The sequence below is a fragment of the Gossypium hirsutum genome, chromosome D05 (assembly GCF_007990345.1).
Source record: "Gossypium hirsutum isolate 1008001.06 chromosome D05, Gossypium_hirsutum_v2.1, whole genome shotgun sequence".
Lineage (NCBI taxonomy): Eukaryota > Viridiplantae > Streptophyta > Magnoliopsida > Malvales > Malvaceae > Gossypium > Gossypium hirsutum.
In genome coordinates, this window is record NC_053441.1 from 9,879,219 (window position 1) to 9,906,055 (window position 26,837).

A 26,837-nucleotide genomic window follows, 5' to 3' on the forward strand; every position below is an offset into this window, starting at 1 on the left:
ATACTTCTTCAATGTATGTTCCACCACAAAATTTACAAAGAATGCTGACGTGATTAGTTATTCAACTAATTCATTTAGAAATTCTGCATAAGTGTTAGAGTTAATTTACTTGACTGAAGTAATATTGAAATATTTGATTATAAAAAATTAATTACGCTTTTCATAAATTTAAAATTTAGTTTTTATATTTTTATTTTCAGGACTTATTTATTTTTTAGATTTTAAATTTCAAGTGCAATTGTTATTTTGTCAACACTTTTAAAATTATTTTATTAAATTTAAATTTATTATAATGTTATTTTTTAATTATATTACTATCAAGTGATTTTATTTTATTTTAAAATGTCACATCAACAATAAATAGATTTAATAATTAGATCTAAATTTTAAAATGTGAAAAGAAAATAACTAAATTCTTAAAAATAAAAATTATAGTGACGAAAACCAAATTTGTGAAGAATACAATATGCATATTTTAACCCCAATATATATATATATCAAAATTTGAGATATTATGTCAAGATGTAAGAAATTTATTATAATTTAGAAAGTACCAGTATCACAATGAATATAGTACGGAGGAAGTTTATCCTTAAGATTTAAAGATGAAGAAAGAAGAAGAGAGAAACAACAAGGGAAGGAATAGCAGTGAAATGGTTTGCTTTGCTTTTTTGAGAGAGCTAAGACTGTGATGTCTTAATTATTGAAATTGCTGAAGAGAAAATAAGTTGCATGTTGGGATTAATGGGGAAGGAGGCGAACAGGGAGTCCTTTAGCAGGCATGGGGAGTGGATCCACTATTATCATCTCATCAGGTATCAGCTTTTCCCAGTTAAACCTTTTGATTACATTGTGCATGAAAACCAGTATCTCCAGACGAGCGTACTCTTTCCCAGGACACATCCTTGGTCCTCCTCCGAAGGGGACAAATGTGTAAGGAGCTGGTCCACTGCCTTCGAATCTTGCAGGCTCGAACTTCTCTGGCTCAAGGAAGCACTCGGGGTTTTTGTGGGTTGAATTCACATTCCAATGCAACTGTTCCAGTTCCAGTAAATCATTTTAGTTGCTGATCATGGAATTTTATAAATAGAGAGAGAGTGTGTTAAGATTTCACAAGAGAAAAAAAGAAGGAACCTTCCAGCCCTTGGGAATGGAGAAACCAGCGAAGGTGAAGTCGGTGATGGCCTCTCTGAAAGCACCCTGAAGCGGAGGCGCAAGTCTCATCACTTCGCAGGCTACGTTCCATGAATATTTCATCTTTTTTATGTCTTCCCAGTTTAGCATCTCCCCTTCTTTCTTTGATCTTGCTATCTCCATTTGTTCTGCCACACGTACCCTTTGTCACACTTTTTTACTATCTTGCTCTAATCTAAACAACTCCCACTTCATATGTTTTTTCCATACTTACCAAGTTAATCCCTTATCTATCTATTATTTCTTGAGTTAATGTTGTGACTTAATCACACAGTTACTTTACAAAATAATAAACATTATTTTTCTATTTATATAAAAATTAATACCCTATATTTCATGCGATTTCAACCTTAATTTTACAATTTCATTCACACCATCAACAAATAATAACATGGCACATCTTCATTAAATTAAACATAAAATATGAAAGACTTGTAAATCAATATATAAACATGATTAAGTATTGAACGTAAATATTATAAATAAATATTAATAATCCTCAAATTTAGAATTATGGGTTTAAGGGTTTAGGGTATAAGATTTTACTATTTATTTATGTTTAAGTAAAATTATTAGTATTTATTTATAAGTACTCTACTATTTTTTGTTTTACTTGATGATAAAATGATCATGTTATTCATTTACAATGCATAGAATTTTGATATTTTAAAATAATTTACATGGCTGCATAAACTAAGCTAAACTTTGGAGTTTATTCTCAGTTTTATTGAATTGGTTGGGTAACTAGAGTAGTCTGCCATTTTTTTATACCGATTAAACCAATGAAAACGAAATGCTTTAACTTGGCTATTTCGTTGCTATATGGATTGCAATTAATTTTTCCATGCTGATATGATAATTTTCCAAAATTGTTTTACGTGGCTAAAAATCAATGGATACGAAAGGAATGGAAGGGAAAAAAACAAAGAAACAAACAAGTAATCTGTTTTTCCACGACACTTAACCAAAGTGTTAATTTCTTTCTTGCATGGGGAAAAAGAACCAGATTAATAAAGGGTTTAGAAAATTACACCTTTGTAAACCTCGTTGTAGATGTTAGGAAGCTCAGCAAGATACTTGACAATGAAAGTAACGGTAGCACTGGCAGTATCGTGACCACCAATCAGCAAACCCAGGATCCTATCAGCAATGTTCAATTCATTCAAGTACTGCCCCTTCTCATCGGTTGCAAGCAACATGTGGGACAATATATCTTGGTCTGGGGTTGCTTTATTTTCTGCGAGATCCATCTTTCTTTGCTTGATGATCGCCATCAACTCCTTCCTGGTGGTTTCAGCAGCATTGATAGCTCGCCGGAAAGGTGTTCCCGGTAAGTCAATGGGGACGGTAATGATTCCGGCGGCTAAAGCATTGAAAAGGTCGGCTAATTTAGATACATGGACGGGGTCTTCTATGCTTAGAAACACTTTGCAAGCCACCCAAAAGGTGTATCTTTTGGCAAGTGGGAACACTGTTATTTCTTGCTTGCCTTCCCAACTGGCTTCGAAGTGTCTTTGGGCAATCATATCCATCATCCCTATGTATCTTTGCAAGGCTTCTGGTTTTAGGAAATTAGGCAGCATTTTCCTCATCTTGATCGACTCTTCTTTCGAACTCGTTTGCGTTGAAGAAGGGAAAATCTTGTTCACGGAATCCGGCCACCACGAAGTGACGAGCTTGTTTTCGTTGGAGAACAAGAATTTGTTACCGACAGCCCCGCATACGACGGCCATGGGTTCTCCGAATATCGAAGTTTTGAAGACTTGCGAAGAGTATTTGGCCATTCTATCTTTTAAGAACTTCTCGGGGTGACCCCTTCGACCCGTTAAGAGGTACTCGATGCTTTCACCGATGTATGGAAATCCCATCCTGCCGGGCGGAAGGTTAGGGTTCGAGGCATAATTAGATTTTTTGTAGAATATAAGGAATGCAAGAGACAGTAGTGGGAAGAAGGTTGCAAAGAAAAGTAGGATGGGATCCATGTTTGTTTGTTGACGATCAAATTTGGTTTTGATTTCTTTTAGATATTTGCATATGGAAATGATCTAGCAAGAGTATATATATATATATAGGCAAGCCTATGTGCAGATTCTTCACTAAACAGCATATGATAGGATCTTTTAGTCTCACTAAATAGTACAATTCATGAAAGCTTCACCTGGAACAAATTATAAGCTTTATTCTTTTTTATGTTGCTTTCCTTTTGTTGCCGAAATGAACTTCACTCTTGGATCCATGAAACTGCTAATTAACTTATGGAACAGACACAGAACGGAATAAGTTGAGGATTTATATACATATATATATTTAAATAATCCAGTTGAAGTGTCGTCATTTGTTTTTTTTTAGTAAATTACACTAATATCTTTAAATTTTTAGTGAGTTTATATTTTGAATATTCAACTTTAAAAAGTTACAAAATCATCATTAAACTATTTAAAAATAAATTTTGATAAATATTTATCTAGATGCATTTAAATTTGGACGCCCATTTCTCAAAAAATCATTCTAGATGTAATTTTTTTAACAAGTTTATATATATATATATATATATATAATATCAAGATATTTTTATTGTTTTGAAATTAAAAACTAATAAAATATAAAATATAAAAAAGTTTTTTAATGAATCTAAACAGATTGTTTCAAATTCAAATGCATCTTAACAGCAATTAGTCCAAATTCATTGTAGATGTTCTTTTAGTTCTTTCATAAATTTATAATTTTTTAACTTTTTTATATATGTATATATTTTTATAAACTTGTAAAATAAATTTATTTATTTATATATTATATGTTGTAAAATTTTATATATTTTTCATAATATTATAGTCTTTTATATATTTTTAATTGTATGTATTTTTATATATTTTTTATAAAATTATATTATATATTTTTTAAATAATAATAACAAAAAAACTGATATTTTATTAAAATTAAAAATATATAAATTTAATAAAAAATACATCTTCATTCTTTATGTGAAAAAAATTATATTTTTTTATTAAATTATATATTTTAAAAAAAATTTTAATTTATATTCGTCGTATGTCATACTGAGGGGCTATTACACATCACCACCAGATTGATCATCAATGTTATGTCAGCAGAAACTAATGTTAGTAGTGTGGAGGTAGTAATTTGAGTAATGTAATACAAATTCAAATACCAACTAGACTCAAAAAATTCAAATATATCAACTGAATAGTTTTAGAAAAATTTTAGAGATAATCAACGTATTAACTCTTAAGTTTTATATCTAACTTTTCAAAATTTTTACTGTATCATAGATATGTCATATAAGTAAAGTGTTTTTAGAATTTCATGTACTAATAATAATAAAAATAATAAAAAATAAATGCTGAATAATCAACCTTTAAAATCAAACGTGAAGTTGGTTGAAATTTGAATCATTAATTTACTTTTTATAGGTTATATTCTATCACTAGTGTGTCCTGAAGCATAAACTAACAATTGTCAACTAAATAATTAAATTCTATCACTATCAAGATTTGCTTACAGTTGTAATTAAAATTCCCCTTTCACATTTGACTAATATAAATTAAAACTTTGTTCTTCTCTTCTCTAGTGTTGTTCAATCTTTAAAATTAATGTCAAATTATATATTTTTTTATATAATTACATGTATTTTCATCCATTCGTAAATTCTAAAATTTAAATTTAATAACCTCAAGTTATACTTTTCCCACTTACAAGCACATATGTTTCAAATTTTAAAATTATTTTACTTATTTATCTCTCTTGATGGGATATGTTATGTAATAACATATAGGATTGGAGCTTCAAAATCAACCTCTTGGGGAAACTTAAAATCTTCAATGTACAGAATAATAAAAGATAGTTGTGACCTTTAAAATCAGACCTCAAACTAACATTACAAATTTTGCTGATGAGATATGTTGTAGCATTCTTATAGTAAGATATTTTTTTTGTAATAACTAGTATCTGATAAATAAAATAATAAACAAATTAGATTTTTTTTTTTGCTTCAGTTAGCTATTTTTGTTGTCTTGGATTTTCTTTGTTAATGATTTTTTCAATTCATTAATTTGAATTTACAATAGTGAATTGGGGTTTTTTACCCAAATAGTATAGAAAAAAAATACTGAAATAGGATGTCAGAAATTTTTTTTACCAAAATAGGTTACTTTTTTCATTGGAGCCTATTAGATAGGCGCCAATGAATAAAAAAAAATAATTTTTTTTGAATAAAATATTTTTTTTTTATATTTTTTTTAAAAAATACGGGTCAAAATACGGTCAATGGGTCGGGTCGGGTGGCGCCTATCAAGTAGGCGCCAATGAAGGTGCCTCATAGAGAGGCGCCAATGAAGGTGCCTTATAGAGAGGCGCCAATGAAATTTATGTTATAAATTTTTGTGTTTGTAATTATTTAACATTTAATTTATTAGTAATAAATTACAAAATTACTAATAAGTTACTAATAAATTTATAACATAATCCTAAATTATTAACAAATTAATTATAAAATAATTACAATATTCATACAAAAAATTACAATATTACAATATATCCCGACATTACAATATTCATACAAAATTATAATATTACAATATTCATACAAAAAATTGCAATATTCATACAAAATTATAATATTACAATATTCATACAAAAAATTACAATATTCATACTAAATATAGATAATCTATAATTAATAATTAATAACAAAAAAATATTGCAATTTTATATGAATATTGTAATATTGTAATTTTGTGTGAATATTGTAATGTCGGGATGTATTGTAATATTGTAATTTTTTGTATGAATATTGAAATTATTTTATAATTAATTTGTTAGTAATTTAGGATAATGTTATAAATTTATTAGTAACTTATTAGTATTTTGTAATTTATTACTAATAAATTAAATTTTAAATAATTACAAACACAAAAATTTATAACATAATCCTAAATTTTAAATAATTTGTATGAATATTGTAATATTGTAATTTTGTATGAATATTGTAATATCGGGACATATTGTAATATTGTAATTTTTTGTATGAATATTGTAATTATTTTATAATTAATTTGTTAGTAATTTAGGATTATGTTATAAATTTTTTAGTATAACTTATTAGTAATTTTGTAATTTATTACTAATAAATTGAATTTTAAATAATTACAAACGCAAAAATTTATAACATAATCCTAAATTCATAACATAACCCTAAACCCGAAAAAATCAGAGCATTGGCGCCTCCCAGATAGACACCACCATTGGCGCCTCCCAAATAGGCGCCAATACTATGTATTATACGGGTTATATACTGACCCGGGAAAGTATAAAATTATATTTTATTTAAAAAAATTATTATTATTTTATTCATTTGCGCCTATCTAATAGACTCTAATGAAAAAGTAACCTATTTTGGTAAAAAAAATTTCTGACATCCTATTTTAGTATTTTTTTTTTCTATACTATTTGGATAAAAAACCCGTGAATTGGGCTAAGCTCAAATTTTGAGATAATCCAAAAGTATTAACATAATTTGAGCAGTGTTGACATAACCTACCAAAATCTAGCTTAGAATCCAAAAGTATTATCTGCATTTCATGATAAAAATATAAAAATGTATGTGCATTTCATGATGAAAGAATCAAAAATTAAAAAAACTAATCCACAACATTAAAACTAAAAGCAGAAAAATATGTCACTTGTTTTACTTCTATAGAAATAGCTGGAATTATACAAATATGGAAAGACATAGCAATTAGAAACCTTATAGTAAATGAAGAAAGATTATATCAATAAAATATGTCACTTGTTTTTAAATTAGATCAATTGATCAAATTAATTAGATTGAAAATCGATCTATTACTAGTAAAAATTCGCTTAAATTATAAATCAATAAAAAATGTAATTAAACCACGAATCGATAATAAAAAATTAAAAAAATTAATTAAATCAAATTTCAAAAAAAAAAAGACCGAATAAGCTTAGGAAAGAAAACCACAGCCCAAAACCTTAAAATAGAAAATAATAATAAACAAAAGAGACCCACCCACCCACTCATTACTTGAGCTAAAAAAAAGAGAAGAAAAGGTTTGACCCCGAGGGAAAGCCAAGACTTGCAAAAAAGAAAAAACACGTAGAATTGTAGAAATTCATATGAGAAAGAGAGTTCGAAGGACATGAAACATGGAAGATTGATAAATAGAAAAGTTGAGATTTGGTAAAAGTAATATTTAAAGGAAGATATTGGGAAAGTTTATTCTTTATTCTTTACTCGGTTTATGTTTTCTAACAATTTAATTTTTAATTTTATCAACAATGTTTTTATTTTCTACTTAAAAAATTAAAAATTGCGTGTGGAGTTTTTAAAAAAATTAATATTTTATATTTCTTGTTTAATTGAAAATTAGTTAAACCGTCCATTAGATCAAAAACTAATAATATGCCTAATTTAATCACGGATATGATTTTGATAAACAATTCTCAGCTTTAAAACCAAAGGTTGAATGTTACTGATGTGGTTTCTACTGGGTATTGTTTGATGTTGTGATATGAGTAGTGTGCCGTTTGTGACACCATCCATCCTATAACTAACATACGCGTTGAAGAAACAAGAGAATTATCTTCTTTGAAAGTTAAGGAACTTGATACCGTAGGCAAATACGAAGAAAAACAGCAGACACCAACCGATGTGTACGACAGCAACTACAGGAAGGAACTCATACTCGAACCCGAACATTTCCTTAATGTATCTCTTAACCGGAATGTCGGGAAATCCAGGCACCTCAAGATCGGAGTTTCGGTCACCCAATTGAGACGTAATAAGGCCATAGAGTGTCCAAGCCACTGGAGTTGCCCAATAATACCACCTCCACCATACCGGGATTAGCGGTCTCGGGATGAGAAAACCCGAGAAGATGTTCCATAAACTTAGGAAGAATGACATGACAATTGCAGCAACTTGTGCCCCTGGAGTGAGAGCAATAACCATCATCCCATACAGTGTGAAGTAGACATAACTTGCTGTTATGTAGTAGTAGAACCATAGGAAGTTGCTGGCCTTCCATTCATACCCAATCATTAAGTATAGGAGTGCAACGTAGATCGCTGTCTGGATTGCGGTATAGATTATCTCTATTGCCACCTGAACAACAAAGTAAGGTGGGGACAATGATTCTAAGTCTAAAATTAATGATGGTCGAATTAAGTACTTCAACTTAAATTCCGTCATTAGATTACTCCAATGGACATAGTTGATCATTTTCACCTGAGCAAGCGCGTAAGGAAATTCAGAATACATTCCGGCAGCTCTTTCGCGATAAAAAACGGTTCTCTCTACTGCAACTACGCCTTGCACCGTTGATGCATTCACTGCTCCAAGGAAAAACACTGCACTGTACATCGCTCCGAAAAAGTTCAGCACATCTTGTTGTTTTGCTCTGTTCATGGTTAATATATAAAACTAGCTTGCTGTTAGCGTTACATTGTATAATCAACGGCAATAATCTTTGTTTAATCGGAGAATTAAAGGAAACACATTACTTACATTTGTTGTCCTTTGTTCCAAAAGATAAGGCCGAACAAGATTCCGACGACAATTGTTATGAAGAACCTAATAGCATTGTACCGAGGGTTCCTCTTGTAAGACCAGTGTTGCTTCAGGAAACAAACCTTGCATTGAGAGAGGAATGGTAGAGAATATTTGGTCGGAAAGTGGAGATCCTCGGAGCCCGGAACCGGACGACTGAGCTCTTCAATAATTTCTTGATTCCTCCTGCAAGTTTTACAACAATAAAGAGGAAGCAAATATCAAACTACCACTTCTTAATTTCGTCTATTATGGAATTGAATTGGAACATACTGATAAAGGGAGGATTCAGCGTAAATTTCTGCAAAGTCTGCATTCAGCTGATTCTCAACTGCAGGAGCGGTGATTTCAAGCATCCATGTTGCTGGATTATATCCTTCCTTGATTTTTGGAACTCCTGGTATAGCCTGCAATGCAAGTAGCGCACATGTTGCTGATAAATTTTAACAGTCTAATATGAATTTTCTCTCATTAATTGACCTACAAAAAACCAAATGCTCACCTCAAAATATTGTACAAGATTGTGAGAGTTGCGACCAAGAGGTCCGGCATAGATGATTTGCCCTCCTCTTTTCATCAACAGCAACTGAACAAGTAAAATAGCAAGTTGAAAATGACTAACATAAATGTATAATAATTTAGAGGAAAGCATAGGCAGCAAATTCTGAGACAAGAATCTAGCAAAATAAAGCCTATACACCTCATCAAAAGACTCAAAAATGTCTATGCTAGGTTGGTGAATGGTGCACACTACGGTTCTCCCCGTATCAACGGTGTTTCTCACTGTCCGCATTACAATTGCAGCAGCCCTGGCATCAAGCCCGGATGTTGGCTCATCCATAAAGATGATAGAAGGATTAGCAACCAATTCAACTGCAATTGTCAACCTCTTCCTTTGTTCTGTTGAAAGACCATCTACTCCTGGAAGGCCAACTATAGCACCCCGTAGTGGCTTGAGCTCAATCAACTCCATAACCTCTTCAATGAACATCTGTGCATAGTCCAGAGTATCAAATTTAAACCCTTTTTTTTTGGTAATTACAACAGAAAGGGAAAGATACTTTTTTTGGAAATGGCATAACCTTTCTTGTCTTGGTGTCAACTTCTGAAGAAAGACGAAGCCAGGCTGAGTACAGCAGGGATTCATAGACTGTGACATGAGGAGAGTGGATATCATTTTGTTCGCAGTAGCCGCTGACACGAGTAAATGTAGCTTGGTTCTTTGGATATCCAGAGACGCTTATGCTTCCCTCAATGTATCCCCCGGTTTTCCTTCCTGCTAATACATCCATCAGGGTTGTCTTTCCGGCACCAGTGACACCCACCAATGCTGTCAATATCCCTGGTCTAAAAGCGCCACTAACATTTCGTAGCAACTTAAGATGATCCTCTTCAACACCTTGGCTCTTCATTTCCTAGAAAAAGAAAACCAACATTTCACCTTAACCGCTTGCCTCTTGAAATCAAAATTTTCTCGAATGGAATGTTGCATTGATCTTACATTACAATAATATGGGAAGTGTTGAGGAATGAGGAATTAGTAACTTACAGAAGGCATATCTACAGAGTAGCTAACATGGTTGAACGCAAGTGAAAGTGGTTTGAAAGGCAACACCATTCCTCTTCCAGTGGGTCGCCCCGTGATGTTGGTGGCATCCAAAGAATTTCTCACTGGCAGATCAGTACCTACAATCCACTCACAAAAGTTCAGGCAAAGCATCATCTAGGAAGAATGGTTTTGTTCCTTAAGATTTGAAGTGACATGTTGATACAACATTCTCGATCAAATATTCAGCATGTTTCCTTACCTGGTATGTTTTTTCCCGAGGATGACTCTTTCTTCTTCGTATTTTCATTTTCATCAACAACTATTGCTTTGGAATCACGCAGAGCTGAAAATTGGTTCACATAAAAACCACTTGTCAAAATTGAAATTTCTTTCGGATGGAAGAGATTACAAGTGCGAAAGCAAGCAGCCCTAAAGTTGGATTTTGATTCATATAGCAGTTGTTTGAAGTATTGAGATTTCATTAAAATGAAAGAAACTAATAAGGTAACCTACGGTTGAGGTAAGTCAACGCCACAATGAATAAAATGTTGAAGAGAACAGAAAATCCGAACAGCGCTGCAACAGAAATCCAAAACCAACAATCTTCTGTATGGAAACCTCTACTCTTTAGAAGGACTTGTCCGACTGTAGTTGCATTAATTCTGGTGTCATTATTTTGCTGCATATACAGCATTTTGTGGTACAGTAAGGTCAAGAAAATGTAAGTGCCTAACCAGTGCTTATACACAGAGATGCATCCATACTATATAGACATATACATATACATAGACATGCATATATGCTTCAAATTGGAAGACAAATAAAAGGGAAGAAATCTTACTCTATTCCATCTTTTATCAAGAAATTCATTCATGACGATGGCATTTTGTCCATACATCATTGGAGACAAATAGTAGCCCCATATCATCCATGGTTCAATGTCATCTGCAATTAGACAAAGGGTTACCATGCTTGAACCAAAGCGGATTATAACCAGAAAAAAATGTAAAATATTAATTATATAGATCAAAGGATAAACGGAAACAATCATCTAATAGAATTTTGACAATCGGAATACCATATTGCTTTCCCTTTTGCTTACTGCTTGGTTTAACTGCAATGCTCTTTGATAGTAATTATAGATGAATTTACCTACCTCTTGCAACAATGAAACCTCCAAGCACGAAAACCATTAGCAAGGTGAAGGTACCCAATGTGTTTGCAATGACTTGTGTTCTTCCTACAGCAGCAATGAACCTAAAGAGGGATAAAGCCATTTGATGTATGCCAAAGAATGCCAGGAACTGTCTGAAGAACCTGGATATATAGAAGGGAAAGAATTATTATATAAAAGAAACTGTTACAGTTTACAGTTTAAAGTGTTAGTTTGAGTGTTCACTAAACCAGTGATTATTAGGAGATAGAAATAGAATAACTAAACTCTAACTAAGGTTCCTAATTTTCATGGTTGTGAAGAAACTACTAATTTCGTGGTATGTGAGAATGGTGATTGTGAAAATGTGGAGACACTCTACCTGCTAGCAGCTGGAGCAAATCCAATGGTGTAGTATGTGAGGCAGATCCATATTCCAGATTCCAATAATGACAATGGGATCTTGATGATCCAAATGGAAAGGCTAAAAGCCCATGGAGGATAGAACAAGAAGTCCCTTTGTTTATAGAAAACAGGAAGCCTGAAAATTGTCATTGCAAGTTCTGCCATCCCATTAAACATTACATTGATTAGACTGTAAAACAAAGCTCCGAAAAATTTCGAACCGTCTTCCAAATCGCCTGCATGCATTTCTTTTATGAAAAATACGGTCATGGCAATCAATGACATGATCGTAATTTGGACAGTCTTGAATATGTACACGAATGAGTTACGTTTCATTAGCAACCATTCCCTTGCAAAGCATGCCCTGAACAACTCCCAGTTTGAAATGCCATATTTTTCTGTAACTACTGCAGGATGGCGTGCTACTGATCTGTCATAAGGAACCCTCAGATCGGATTCAAGCTGTTGGCCAATGTGGAATGAGTTGAACCCCTGCACAAACTCGGAAACCGTAACATAACTATAAGGCTGGTCTTTTCTGAACCAATATTGCTGTTGGTCCTTCTTGGAAGTTACTTCTTGCAAAAAGTCTGCAACTCCTTTTCTTTCAGGGCATTTGAAACCCATGTATTCAAAGAACTCAAGGACACCTTGGGTGGGACCTTGGTAGACAATTTGACCTTCCGAAAGTAGGATAAGGTGGTCAAACTGATCGTATGTCTCGGGTGCTGGTTGCAGAAGAGAAATGACCATGGTTACATCCATGATATGAACCATTTGCCTCATGAACTTGCAAATCTGGTAAGTGGTAGAACTGTCCAGCCCCGTCGATATTTCGTCCATGAAGAAGGCCTTTGCTGGACCAACCAACATCTCTCCTGCAATTCAGGCGAACCCAAACTATTAGACTGCCAATATCTAACAACATTCAGCACCATTCTCAGGAGAAATTCAAATTTTGGTAGAAGCATACCAGTGGTCAAACGCTTCTTTTCACCACCAGAAATACCTCTACGCATGTCGTCCCCGACCAGAGTATCCGAACACATTTCTAGTCCAAGTATCTGATTAAAAGATTCTTAAAACGGGTTAATGTGCTTGGATTGGGGTTTAGTAGACAAATAGAAAACTTAGATGAAAACCAAACAACCTTAAGAACATAATCTGTAACCAAGCTAGTTCGTTGGCCTGCCATAGCTGTTGCTTTCATGAATGCATCAATTTCAGGATCTGGCTTGATCCCTGCCTCTTTTTCCCGCTTTGAGAGCTCTTTCAATATTTCATATCTAGTGCCAACACCGAGACACCGTCCCGAGAAATCCAATGTTTCCCTCACTGTCATTTCACCATGGTGAACATCATGGTGACCGATATAAGCACATGTTCTTTGAGGAATAAACTCACTCATTTCATAACCACAATATGTGATTCTCCCACTAGACTGCCCAACAATGCCAAGTTATTGAAGCTAAATATTTAAGATAATTCCATTGTTAGTCCTATGGAAAAAGAAATCTTAAAGAGACTCACTCTTAGATCCTGATCAAGCCTTCCTGCAAGTGCTTGCAAGAATGTTGTTTTCCCTGCACCTGGAGGACCCAAAACTAGGGTCATCCTATAAATTTTCAGAACAGATCATTAATCCATAAATAACTGAACATTTCATCCTTCAAATTATATCCTCATTAACAAGTTTAATTTAACATTGCTGATTTCTCTATCCAAATTTACAAATAAGTTGAAATGATAATTGATGTTTTCTTTTCCTAAATTACCTTGACGGTTTCACAATTCCACTGACATCTTTAAGTATCTGAATCTTTCTTTTCCTAGAAGGTACAAGCCGAACCAATCCAAGAATACTCTATGGTTCATGGCACCATAAAAATTTAAAAAATATATTAGTTATCGAAATTAGAATATACTGTAATAAAAATAAACTATAATTACCAATACAACCAAAGTTTTTGGATCTAACTTAACCCTAAAAAATTGATTTGTAGCACTCAGTTAAGTTGTGCCATAAGTAATATTATAAAATGGTAAATTTCAAACTTTGATATTTTTAATGCCCTAACTTCTAATCTGAATCTTTGTTGATTTCTTTTAAGTTCAACTCTTTTTGAGGTTTAAAGTAAATTTTATGTGAAACAGGTTACTTTTTAAATAAATTGATATGAGACACCTACATAATTATCAACTTAAACATAGTATAAATAAATACAAATTAAATATAATTACTTTTTTTACTTTAATTAACTGATCTTAAATTAAACTTTAAATCATAAACCCTAAATCTCATTAACACTAACCATAAATCCTAAATATTACTTCACTATTATTATTGATTAATTTTTGTTCAATCAATATAAATTTTTAAAATTTTAAAATGATTAATGTTATGATATTATTTAAAAACCTTGTAAAAATATATGATGTTTAAAAGTTAATATTTTTATTTTTGTTATTTTTATCCGTTTTAATGTATAAGTTTAAGTTTGTTTAAGCCAATAGTAATATTTAAATAAAGTCCTCTCAACAATGTCGATTTAATAATTCGAATTTATTCCAAATACATGAACAAGTCCACTTCCACGTTTCCAACTATTCGTTAAACTGAAAAAATATTATACAATTCTTTCTATAATACTACAACAAGTCAATTGGACTAAAACCCAATTCACAATTTATTAATCATTAAAAATTAATCCTTTAAAATTATTCTAATACAATTTAAACTTATAAATGAAAAGAAAAAGAGTGAAGGGATACCTCTATGATATTCAAGGTAACATTAAGCAGTGTAGGAAGAGCTCGGCTTCCGACGTAAACGTCTCCGTCAACTGATAAATGCTCAAATCTAACTTCAATTTTTGGAATTTCAATGCCAACTCTTCATCATCCATAACCCAATTCCATATATTAGATCAGAAATCGATTTTGTTTAAATTCTAAAAAAGAATTAATCAAATCAATTATCCATAAAATTTAAATTCTAAAAACATTTTAGATAAATAGTTGTAGACAAAAATAATTAAAGGTTTTACATATAATACAGTTTGAGTATAGTTGTTCAGATTGGGGTGGTATTCTCCTCCCAATAAAATTTTATTATATGATTCCAACCTGACTTCTTCTAATTTAGGTTTTTTTTTCTAATACAAAGCTTATCGATTTCAATGTAATATAAAAATATACAAGTTAGAAGAAGTTGGTTTTTACTAAAAATGAGATAGCAGCAAGCTGGCATCATGTACATACCTATCAGTTCGATCCCTTAATTTCCTGAGAAAATTTTCATTATCTTGTTCGACAACCTTCAAAATACTGTCTATGAGTTGCTTCTTATTCTGTTGTCCAAGCTTAGTTACATCAACTTCGTGAAGAACAACTTTCCCATTATCACCAACTTTCCTTATCATACTTTTCCGAAGGCGATCATACATGGGAAGTCGTTCGATGGCAGCCCAAATGAGATCCTCCTCCGTGTCATGCCGTTGGCTCCTCTCGAACACTTCGGGCGGAGTTTGCCAAATATCCCGGAACCTCGCCGACCCCCAACCCTCACGCCCGCTGCTCATTGATCTTGCCGATAAATCATCTCCTGCTAAAGCTGACGCCATCTTGACGATGAATTAACTCTAGCTTTTCATTCCGATTGAAAAGAAGATATATCAAAGGCACGACGTCGGTTACTTGCCTATATGAAACTGATCACTTCATTGCTGAAAAAGAACGCAAGTGTTTGGTGCTTGAAATGTTTGGCAGTGATGATATGAACTGAAAAGATAACGAGACAATGTACGTCTTGTGATATTAAAGAGAGGTAGTTGGATCCATTAAACATCAGACTCCAGTCGGCTATAATCAACTAATGTGTGCTGACTATCTAAATTGAGGCCATACTTGTCACTGTCAATTTATTTCTTGAGGTGTTCGTGGCTGTAAATCAATTACGTTTTCATTTATCTTAAGATATTTTATATTAATATTTTACATAAATTTATTAATATACCAACTAAAATTAAATACTATTAACAAAAAATATTAACATTATAATTAATTGTATATTTTAAAATTGATAAAATTAAAGTAATTTAATTTAAAGAAGTTAATTTTGCTCCATATCGAAATTAAACGGAATTAAAGAAGTGTTAGTTTTAACACTTTCTTTTTTTGGAATTTTACAGTTTATAGTTATCTTATACACATATATATATGCATATACTATCACGTCTCATTAGGGATCCACCTATTATATCCTTATATCGATGGCCCCTAAATGTAGAATGTTATTATTACAAAGGCCCATATAAAAAGACAATCTCTCATTTCTTTTTCTTAAACAAAAAGAGGCTTGAGACTATAGAGGGGGCTTTTTCCTGCCTCTCCAAATCTCCATGGTCACCACACAACACTCTACCTTGTATTAAACGAGGTAAGTTACTCATTTTCCTTTAATCTTTTTTTTTTATAATTTGGGATACAAAATTAAAAAGCCTAAAAAAATTTAAACATGAGAGCTTTTACTCCTACTAATTTTTTATGCCTTTTTATACCTCTTAAAAGAAAGCAAAGTTATAAGAATGTATATTAGACATCTAAAAATCAATCATTCTTGAGGGTATAAATATGGCACATTTCACTTAGATGGAGAATTTAAATTTAAACTTTAGAGATAATATTATTAAAATGAATAATTACGAACCCTAAAAAAGTTAATCTTGTTAAACCATAAAACATATTGAATCACGTCTTGTTATATTAAAGAAAGTTGATTGTAAGAATAGATGTAAAAATAGATAGAAGTTATTATTATTAGGGTAAAATACATTGGTAGCCGTCCAACTATTAGTAAACTTTTTTTGGTCACTTAACTATGAAAAGTTACAAAAATATCACCTAACTATTCAAATTCGTCTTTTTTTTATCACCGATTGGCTAGCAGTGACGGCTTTTAAACTTAATATAATAGCAATTATAACCATCAACATTAACACATTGCCTAATTTGATTTTCTTTGTGACATTGAGGGTTAATTTTAAAATTTGAGAAAATATGAAAATTATTATATTAAATTTTTTAATGTTTCCATTTTTTTATATATATTTTCGATCAAATTTAGTTGATGAATTTATTTCTTTAGCTTTTTAGGTGAAAAAGTAAAAAGAAGAAGAAGAAGCAAAACTAACAAAAAGACCAAATTATGATAAAATAAAATAATTTTATTTTAATCGATGTTTACAAAATTATTTTAATAAATGTTTGGAAAATAAATGTATATTCCATTTTTTTAAAAGGTAATAAAGGTATACTTCTAAATTACGATGAAATAAAATTCCTAACTGCAAAATATGGTAGGGATTTTATTGATTATTGTTAATAAAAGAATATCCTTTCTCAAAATCGGATGAATAAAAAAAATATTGTTTTCATAATGAATAAAATATTTTGTCATATCTCAACGATTAATCGAATAGGGCAAGGAAATAATTTCTTGGTGTTTTACAAAAAAAAAAAACCCTTTTATAAAACACAAAGATCATAATTAAATATCGATATTTTAATTTTTAATTTTCAAATTTATTAACAATACATAATTAATAATATACTAATTTTTAGTGTCCTTATGGTATTTGATAGAAATCAAAATAGTTGACCTAATTCGATTAAGAGTCGGTTAATGATATTTTAAAAGTTTGATTATCAGTTAATTCAATCTAAAATTGAGTAATTAATTAAATTAATCAAACTTAATAATTAATAATACAAATTATATGTAATTTTAATTTGGTCAAATGAGTATTATCAATTTATTTATTTTAATTAAAAATAAAAATATATAAATTTCGGGTAACTAATTGAATTAACTGAAATATTTTAATTTAATTAATACTTATTCAATTTAAATTAACGATCTTGAAAAAAGAAAAGTGCGTCATATCATAATATTTTAATCCATAGAACACAATAGTTGTCACAAATCACTCATTTGTTGAGTCATGAAATTTGGCTTCTGCCTATTGGCAATCATTCCAAACAGGAAATTAAATTAGGAGATGTACATCTGTAAGACACAACACTGCTCTCATAAGGAACATTTCTTTCCACCCATAGTATCAACCCTTAACGCAACTGTGGTTAAGCTTTTCAAAATGGAATCGATTATAAAATTGATTGATTTGATGATTTCATTAAATAAATTATTTACTAAAATATTAAAAATTAATTCAATTTTTAGCTCAATTGCTTTAATTTTTTTAAAATTAATACTTTGATTAATCTAATCTAAATCAGTCGGGTTTAGATAATATTGTGTGCCGTTAAAAAATTGTGAAATTTTTACATTTAAATTTCATGCTACTCCTTAAAACCAAACTTGACAAATTTGAGCTTTCTAATTCTTTATCATTTTTATAAATAAACTTGTCTTTATTTATGATTGTCTTCCAATTCAAAATCTTTTCCTCAAAATTTCTTATTCCACTTACTAATACCATGTGAAAAAAATAATTTGATGGACATTTTTAACCACATTTATATACTTAACAGAAGAAACAAATCCATGAAAACTTGGTCTCGGTGGGCAAAGCGGATAGAAAAACTTGTCATTTTCTTAAAATATGATTTGTGGGTATACCATTTTACAAGCTTATTTTGTCCACTTATGTGATGACATCCACTCATTGACTTTTGTACATTCATGACCACCTTTGTGAAAAATAAAAAAGAAATAGTATACAGAAATCAATAAATTAATCTATATAATTTGCCATTTCTTTTGGCGTTCGATGAGTCAAGTTCCAACATGTTTGGACAGAGGATTATGGCAATGGAACATGTTTCCGGTACTCTGCAAGTGCCCACAGTGGGTAAATGTTCCTATAGGCTGCATAGTGTAACATGCAGTTTTTCATGAACACTCCAGTAATTTCCTGTCACCAATAGGATTCAATTGTTAGGTTGAAATGAAATCACTGTTTGATCTCTCTTTCTTTTAGGATTTTCAGTAAGCTATATAAATATTATATTAGCACCTGTTGGGGAAAGTCGCCATCTTCCAACTGAGAATTGATTATTAGTTTTGCAGCACGGTGCAGAGGCCTTGGGTCTCTTTCCGCCTGTTTAAAACAAGCGAGTTGTAGTTAAACCGGGTTATCAATATTATATTCAAGTTTCAATTTGTATCCTCAAAGCCTAAGCTTCCACAAAAGCATTAGGTTCACCTGTCCAGCATGAATCAAGCCCATCATAGCCCATGCAGTATGCACCAAGTTTGATCTGCCATCTTCAAGAGGTACATATATCTGCATCACCAACCACATTGGTGTTACTAATTAAACCATTAAACCCTTGGTATCAAACAGGGCAGATTAATTTTTTGTGACATTGGAGATTTACTTTTTCAGGACATGATTTGTAGCTCTCTCCCCACCCACCATTCTCTCTTTGTGTTGTAAGTAGGAACTCAACACCTCTCCGCATAGCTTCACAGTTGATGTATGTCTTGCCTGCAGCTGCAAGGCCTCCGAGTGCAAACCATGTACCATATGTGAAGCAAACTCCCCAGTTTCCATACCTGTTAAGTGTTCGATATGATTCAATTCTTATCACAAAACGTCTATTCGATTTATCCCGAATCAAACATACCATGAACCATCAGGCATTTGTATATCTTCGAGGTAGTGTACGGCATTCGTGATGAAATTCTTGATTTCTTTCTTCCTGTGCCCAGGGTACAACTTCTTAAACATAACTAAAGCATGGATTGAAGATGCAGTACACTCAATGTATTCATGCTCGATGACTATGTCGGCAAAAAATTCGGTGGGATTAAGCATCTGAACAAGAGCAACATACAAGGAACCATTATTAACATGTGAAAACTAAGAAAGAGTAAACCATAGTTCAATAGCCTAACAGATGTCAAGGGCTTAAGCACTTACTTCCAGCCACTCTTGAGCTCCTGCAGGCTCCCAGGCAGCTAATCCTCCATTTTGACTCTATATAGAACAAGTGAAGCATTTGAAGCTTATATAAATAGACAACTTGCTATGACTAGCAGGTATCCTTGAAAATCTAGAATGAGCACATTCTTACCTGCAGAGAGAGTATAACATTGACTGCATCATATAACTGCTGAGGTTCCATTTTCTCACCAACAATTTCTGGTGGCAACATGGACATGAGTAGGCAACACTGTAAAATAGAGGAACATCTGTTAAGTCAACATGAATTTATAGAATAGATGCATCACTCATATTTTTATAATGCATTTGATTGAGACTAAAGAAATCAGTTACCTTCAAGCCTTCTGCAGTGCAATCAGAAACTTGCCATCCATGATCTTGATCAGAGAAAGTCCAAGATCCCTTTGAAATATGACGGAACATTTGCTTAAAGTCACCGGAAGGGTTGTCCTTGACCTATTCGTTGTAATCGGAAGATAACAGTTATTGTCGATCGACATACGACGAGCAACAGAAAAAGATTGAAATGACTTGATGATGAATGAATCTTATATTGAACCTGAGATTTCTTGATGAAGTCATGTCCTCTCTTGAGTACGGGTCCGATTTCATCGGTGAGGTTACTAGCAAGCAAAGCTTGAATGGCGAAACCGGTATCCCACTGTTGGCTTCCAAAACTCTGCAGATCAGTAACCATGGAGTTTTCTAAATGAAAATCTATGCTTGTAACATCTTTCCTTGTTACTGATTTAATCAATCAGTAAGTTTATTTTGGTGAATGAATGTACACAAACCTGCATCTTCATCCCATCTTCAGCAACCCAAAGATAATCCGGGATTCGAGCAAGGTGTTTCTTAAAGTAATCACTATTTGGCTCTTCAGCCCAACAAGCAAGCATGCATAACACCTAGTCCATTCAATGGCACCACATGGTTAGCAATCAAATAGACATAACCTTAAAATTCTTATTACCTTTGATAAATTATGATTGTAAAATTACCTTCTCCACACAACCAATGGTGATGTATCTACTATTTTCATCTTCATAATGGATGTGTTTCATTGTTACTTGGAGAGCCCTTTCTCTGATCAACTTGTTAAAAGGCCAACGAGTAAGCAGCGGTTCGGTACATATATATAGACTGTCCCACATCAGATCCTGAATCAAAGGATGTGGATAGTAGATATCCTCCTGTAACACCAAATTGTTTATCAATGTTATATTAACTTAACTGTAATGTGGTTCATTGCCTTTGCAGTTTGTAATTTGTACACAACAAAGTCAAACTCACAGGTGCACATAGATGGCGTATTTTCTTCCAGTTAATTTCATTGTAAGGTTGAAGGTAGAGTTCTTCTCTGAGTTGTTCGATGAGAGGTGTGATCTGGCCGACGAACCTTTTGCCATATAGGTATGACATAGGCATGTACACCATACGACAGTAGCACCACATTTTAGCTGCACATTTGAAAGTTCCAATTGAACATTAATCAGATTCATTGCTGCCATTGTTGATATATATCAACTAATATTACCGCATGCAAACCTGGATGCATAGGAAGGAAAGAAGGAAGCAGCCAGAACTCTGGGGGCATTGGGTTACAACCGGACCAGTCAAAAACACCAAGTATCTACAAGAAAAAGGGAACATTCTTATCTGAAAAATGGGTAAATTTTAAAGGCCAGTGCAACATGTGCATTGATGCATACCGAAAGCCAAGTCTTCCCCCAAGAGGGCATATGAGTGACACTGCCATGGTCAAGAATCCACTTGCGGGCTCTCGCACAAGCATTGTCCAGTCCGCCATCGGGTCCTTCCCCGAGAATACGCATGCAAATGTAGCTAAGAGCTGTACAAAACATGGTGCTGTGACCCTCTATATGTAATCCCCATCCACCATCTTCATTCTGCCATCACATCCATTGAACGCTTCAATTTTACTTGGATATATAACAATTTTATACCAAAATATAGAAAATATAAGTACCTGATGATAGTATATATAACGAAGGATTTCTCTACGATGCTCTTCAGGGAATACGGTGTTAAGGTGTCCAGTAATATACATACTGAAAACCTACAATTTTGAGTAGACAACATTAGCACCCGCATTTAGTTAAAGAGTTGATGGACAAGTCCTAGTGAATGAAATTTACCAAGGGTGGAAGGAAAAACAATGGACCAGCATTTTCAGCGGGCCAATGACCGTCGCTGGCTTGCAAAGCAGAGAAGAAATGCACAGCCCTCCTTAGTGTTGTTGTGGCCTTCTCATACGTGATTTGCTCACCATCTTCAATTTTCACTGCTGGTATGCTTTGTTTGAAATTCTTTTCCTTCAGAAACTGCAAAAAGAAAAAAAAATGGAGTAAATTTTACATACTCATAATATAATATGAATCACCAAATTATTTTAATTACTTCATTTTTTCCTATAAGAAATTTAAGCTTCTGCTTTCATATAAAAAAAAGAGAAATTAGAAAGAGCCTGGAAATATAAATAAAAAGACTCAAAATTTTACCTTTTCTTTATATATAGATATTATCATTTCGGTCTCTACTTTTTCAAATTTATTAAAATATTTTACACAAGGTGAATTGTTAAGGGTGGGTTTGGATGGGCGATTAGGTGCGGTGTTGTGCGTTCAGTTTACTTTTTGTCTCACGCTACAGTATCGTTATAGTATCTAATCTCACCGTCACCGCTATTTTTACATTAACCGCAAGTAAACGCACCGTCCATCCATACTCACCCTAGGTCGAAATCGTTTTTATTACCTTCAACAAAATTGGAATTGACCCATAACCTATAGAAATTTTAAGGTAGGTCATAAATCACCAAAACTAGCATTAATTGATGACAGTGTAGGACTTTTTAGGCATTGTAGCGTGGAGTATCAATTATAACTATTTATAGATCGGATAAAACTTATCTAAAATTTAGAAGAATTTAGATAAAAATTTAGGTTTGTTTAAATTGTGAATCGGACTCGAGTTTAAACATTCAAGACTCAAACCCGGTCTAATCCGATCTATTTTTAAGTTTATATAATATTTTATATTATAATATTTTTATATATTATGTAATTTAGAACACATTAAAAAATAAACTTATATTAAATATATAATACTACACTACTGTAAATATTAAAATAATATTAAAATACTATATGAAAATTTTTAATAAATAAAATATATATAATTATTAAATATTAAAATAAAATATTAAAAATATTTTTAAAAAATAATATGGGTGGGCCTAAATGGACTTGAATTAGTTTTTTGCAAATAATGATGAATTTAGGCAAAATTTTAGGTCCATAATTCTAGTCAGACCGAACTTAAGTAAAAAAATAAAATATATTAATATCATACATAGGCCAATCATTTCCAGCCATGAGGATATTAAAAAATTACTTTAAAAAATTCCTTTAAAAAAATGGATAATAGTATATTTAAAGCATCAATAATCTATATTTTATGTATGGTAGATAGTTAAATTATTTTTAAATGTATATATAAATAAAATGTATAAATCGTTGTTACGTTTGACATAAAATCTTATCATTCTTTTTACCAAAATTTAAATTATTTATTTGGGTGCCTGTATTTAAACCATTTATTTATTTAAAATTTTGATATTTTAAAATATTTTATTATACAATATTTGTAAATTCCAAATTCTAATTAGGGTATCAAAAAATTTCCTTTTATTATTTATTTATGTGCAAGGTATAAGTCTATGAAGAAAATGAAGAGAAATGGAATGGAAGTGTACGAAAAAGAATGTAAACAGAAACTCCAAGCGAAAAACACATGGTGAGTGCAGTCACGTAGAAACAACTTTGGACGACACTTTCAGAGTCGTCGCTATTTCTACCCTTTTCTTCTTTCCGCTTTTGCCATTTCCTTCTTTCTGACTCCACTTTCATATCGCACCATTACTTATTTATCTTATAATTCATTTTGAAACCCCCCCAAAAAAAAGCAAAGAAGATAAAAGAATAGGAAACGCTCACCATGCGATATCCACTCATTTTATTTTAATTTATACCCAACAAAAGGTGCAAAACTTAATTTAGTGACATCAAATCAACTTTATATAAATTATCTACTTCATCCACCCAGGAAACTAGGCTATAGAAAACAATATTCCTTTTCCCCCACGTTTTGCCATGCAAAGTTATGAGTTTCCTTTTATGCGTATATATATAGTAGTAAATTAGATCATCCCATTCCATTAAAACTTTTATAATAAATGTACATAATTTTTTTATTGAATCCCGTTATTCGGTTTACATATAAATTTAAAAAAAAAAAAAACTTGTGAAGCTATTAAAACTATAGTTTTAATGAAAAATTTGTTGTTGGTTAACCCCAATAAAGATGCTTCAAATTTGTAAAGATCATAAATGTATAAGAGTTATAAAAAAATTTTGAGACGGAATTAAATTGTATATTTTTATAATAATAATAAAATAATTTTATTATTTTAATAGTTTATATTTTATATTTTTAAAGAATTAAATCAAATTTTTATTAATTTTTAAAATATTAAAATATAATTTTATAAATTACAAAAAAAAATCTAAATTAAAAAATTTTCATTATAATATGCACGTCTCTATCAAACAGGATTTTGTATACACGATGGTTTTATTTTCTGGCTTCCGTGCCATGTATTATGATTCGTCATTAAATCAGTAGTATGTGACTTTGTGCCAGATATTTCGTGTTAATTGCTTAAACCTAAACCACTAATCATAAATTTATAAATTATCTGTTTCCTTCTATATTTAAACATTGGACTTTTACAAAAATATAATTAAAAAAGAAAAGAGTAGTCTTGTTTAGTAGGTTTTTTAAATTCCTTTTAATTACTTTTGACTTTTCAAAACTAATATAAATTTTTTATTTAAATTACAATAATAACTTTTTTTTGTTTTTTTATATGGTTTTAAAATAAATGAATTCCAGGTTCAGAAAATTCTTAATCTCGTATCTTAATCCAAGAAAAAAAAAATAAAGGTTGAAGTTCAGCCCATTCTATAATGTACAGAAGAAAATGAAAAAAAAAAATTTGAGAGTAACCTTGTCATCTCGAATTTTGTTTTAAAAGATCTCATCTTTTACGGATAGCTACATTTTGTAAACTCATCTTTGGCTTTCTATCGTTAATACACTTACAATTTCTTTGACATCAAAAATCAAAATACTGGACCATATGATTTTGGCCTTTAGATTAAGGCAATGCTATACTCATGACAGACGTCGACGTAAGAAATCCAAGAATATTTAAACCAAATTCACCTAAAAAAGACAAAAAATGGGATATAAATAGAGAGAGAGAGAGAGAGAGAGAGAAGGTCCCTCAGTTTTGGTCCAAGCCTCCAAGGAATTTACAAAAAAAAACTTTACTTGTTAAAAGGGGTGGGTAAAATTTCCAAATTCAAAAGTGTGAATCGTTTCAAATCATACGAGGTGGTGTGCAAGTGGAAAACGGGTCGGGCATGCAAAAGACTGTTTAAAAAAGAGATAATTAGATACCTGCATACGCCAAAGGAGGTCAGCACTAGGCTTGACATGGTGGCGGTTTTTGTAGAAATTTTGGCGAGCCTCTTCAACCTGGGCTCGCTCTTCAGGGGTGCCACTGTGAGGGTCGAATTCCCAGGTTTGTCTCCCCACGTAGTTGTTTGTGCTGTACAAGTACCGCCCATCCACACCCTCTGCAACCTTCAGCTTCCACATTCTGAATCACAAAAATGGACCCATTACTGAGTTGATCCTAATGTGGGAGATGATGATTTCCAGGATAACATACAATATTTGGCTCTGTTGCATGGACACAAATGGAACACTACAGTTTGAAGTAAATAAGTAAATTGGATACATACTTTACGTAATTGGGAATTAAACCTCCCATAAACAACAACAAGTTTTGCTAATTTTATTTATGCTTATGGTGTTTAGTAAGAAACAACCAAAAAACTCACAGCTTGGAGAAAGGATAGATTTTGGACTCAACCTGATCAAGCACTTGTCAACTACAGAAAGGGGAAACTTTTATGAATTCTGCACTTGCAGTAGTACTCAAAAGAAGAAGAATAAAGATTTGGTAAACTGAAGACAAGATCCTGAACCTGAACTTGAAACTTATGACCAGGAAAACTATGCTTTATGATGTGAGTTTTGGGTGCAAAGGGGACAACGGTTTATATAGAGATAAAATGCCAACCACCCCAATGTTTTGCTTTTAATTCCTTTTTTCGCCATGCTTTCGTGGTAGAAATTTTGTAGAAATTTCAGGATCCATTTTTTTAATGGGTACGTTTAATCTGGAGAGATTAAAACAATAATTACTGAACTATTAGTACGGTTAAATTAAAATCATCGACGATTGGATTTAAACTCGGTTTTGGCATTCAATGAAATTTGACAATATTTTATTAAAAGTGGTATATAACCAAATTCTTTTTATTAAATAAATAATCATATCTATAATAGTGTTGTCTTTAGTTTATTATTGATGTAATTATTTTTATTTATTTAAATAATTATGTTATGCATTCATGTAATTTTTATAATAATTTTAAATTATTTCTTGTATTGAATGATAGATATTTTTTTTAAATAATTTCTATTAGTATCATCCTAATATCCTCTCAAACTCAAACTCAATCTCCCTCTACTAGAATTATTTAAAAATAAGAAATTTAAATTTAAAAAAGAAAATAAATTAATATTGAAACTAATTTAGGGGTTATTGGGAGAAAAACCGTAGATAAATTTAATTTTTATTTGCTTCTTACTTTTTTTTAAAATAATTTAAATTTTTTTTGTTCTCACAAATAATTTAATTAAAATTAGATTGAATCGAAACAAATATATAATAATTTTATGTCTTTAAAAATTAATAATGTAGTAAAATTTTATTGAAATCTAAAAATTTTAATATTTAGATTATCCTAATATAATATAATT

General features: G+C 31.5%; 3 protein-coding genes across 7 annotated transcripts; all 3 read right to left on the reverse strand.

Annotated features, from left to right (window-relative positions):
- Positions 1 to 514: 514 nt before the first annotated feature.
- LOC107903232 (beta-amyrin 28-monooxygenase) lies at positions 515 to 3,222 on the reverse strand. The gene is made up of 3 exons (XM_016829272.2): positions 2,228 to 3,222; positions 1,135 to 1,322; positions 515 to 1,035 (listed from the first exon to the last, which is right to left on the reverse strand). The coding sequence occupies exons 1-3, from the start codon at positions 3,174 to 3,176 to the stop codon at positions 742 to 744; spliced, it is 1,431 nt and encodes a 476-aa protein (XP_016684761.2). The 5' UTR covers positions 3,177 to 3,222; the 3' UTR covers positions 515 to 741.
- Positions 3,223 to 7,679: 4,457 nt separating this feature from the next.
- Positions 7,680 to 15,751, reverse strand: LOC107906372 (ABC transporter G family member 39). Of its 4 annotated transcripts, XM_016833351.2 has the most exons (19): positions 15,148 to 15,751; positions 14,659 to 14,779; positions 13,662 to 13,750; positions 13,417 to 13,501; positions 13,037 to 13,327; positions 12,860 to 12,950; positions 11,864 to 12,764; positions 11,485 to 11,645; positions 11,170 to 11,273; positions 10,842 to 11,007; positions 10,588 to 10,671; positions 10,329 to 10,465; positions 9,862 to 10,194; positions 9,480 to 9,770; positions 9,282 to 9,365; positions 9,053 to 9,186; positions 8,738 to 8,965; positions 8,459 to 8,630; positions 7,680 to 8,335 (listed from the first exon to the last, which is right to left on the reverse strand). In XM_016833351.2, the coding sequence occupies exons 1-19, from the start codon at positions 15,507 to 15,509 to the stop codon at positions 7,811 to 7,813; spliced, it is 4,359 nt and encodes a 1,452-aa protein (XP_016688840.2). In that variant the 5' UTR covers positions 15,510 to 15,751; the 3' UTR covers positions 7,680 to 7,810. The 4 variants fall into 4 exon arrangements, with proteins under 4 accessions (XP_016688840.2, XP_040949553.1, XP_040949554.1 ...); XM_041093618.1 differs by lacking the exon at positions 7,680 to 8,335 and having other exon boundaries at positions 8,518 to 8,653; positions 15,148 to 15,719; XM_041093619.1 differs by lacking the exons at positions 14,659 to 14,779; positions 15,148 to 15,751 and having other exon boundaries at positions 13,417 to 13,475; positions 13,662 to 13,680.
- A 2,731-nt stretch (positions 15,752 to 18,482) lies between these two features.
- LOC107906373 (beta-amyrin synthase) lies at positions 18,483 to 26,050 on the reverse strand. Of its 2 annotated transcripts, none has more exons than XM_016833352.2 (18): positions 25,882 to 26,050; positions 25,404 to 25,605; positions 22,016 to 22,201; positions 21,847 to 21,936; positions 21,569 to 21,766; positions 21,405 to 21,489; positions 21,150 to 21,316; positions 20,858 to 21,049; positions 20,651 to 20,764; positions 20,416 to 20,535; positions 20,190 to 20,312; positions 19,987 to 20,085; positions 19,833 to 19,889; positions 19,537 to 19,727; positions 19,288 to 19,465; positions 19,113 to 19,193; positions 18,924 to 19,007; positions 18,483 to 18,821 (listed from the first exon to the last, which is right to left on the reverse strand). In XM_016833352.2, the coding sequence occupies exons 2-18, from the start codon at positions 25,602 to 25,604 to the stop codon at positions 18,711 to 18,713; spliced, it is 2,277 nt and encodes a 758-aa protein (XP_016688841.2). In that variant the 5' UTR covers position 25,605; positions 25,882 to 26,050; the 3' UTR covers positions 18,483 to 18,710. The 2 variants fall into 2 exon arrangements, with proteins under 2 accessions (XP_016688841.2, XP_016688842.2); XM_016833353.2 differs by having other exon boundaries at positions 25,850 to 26,050.
- Positions 26,051 to 26,837: the final 787 nt, after the last annotated feature.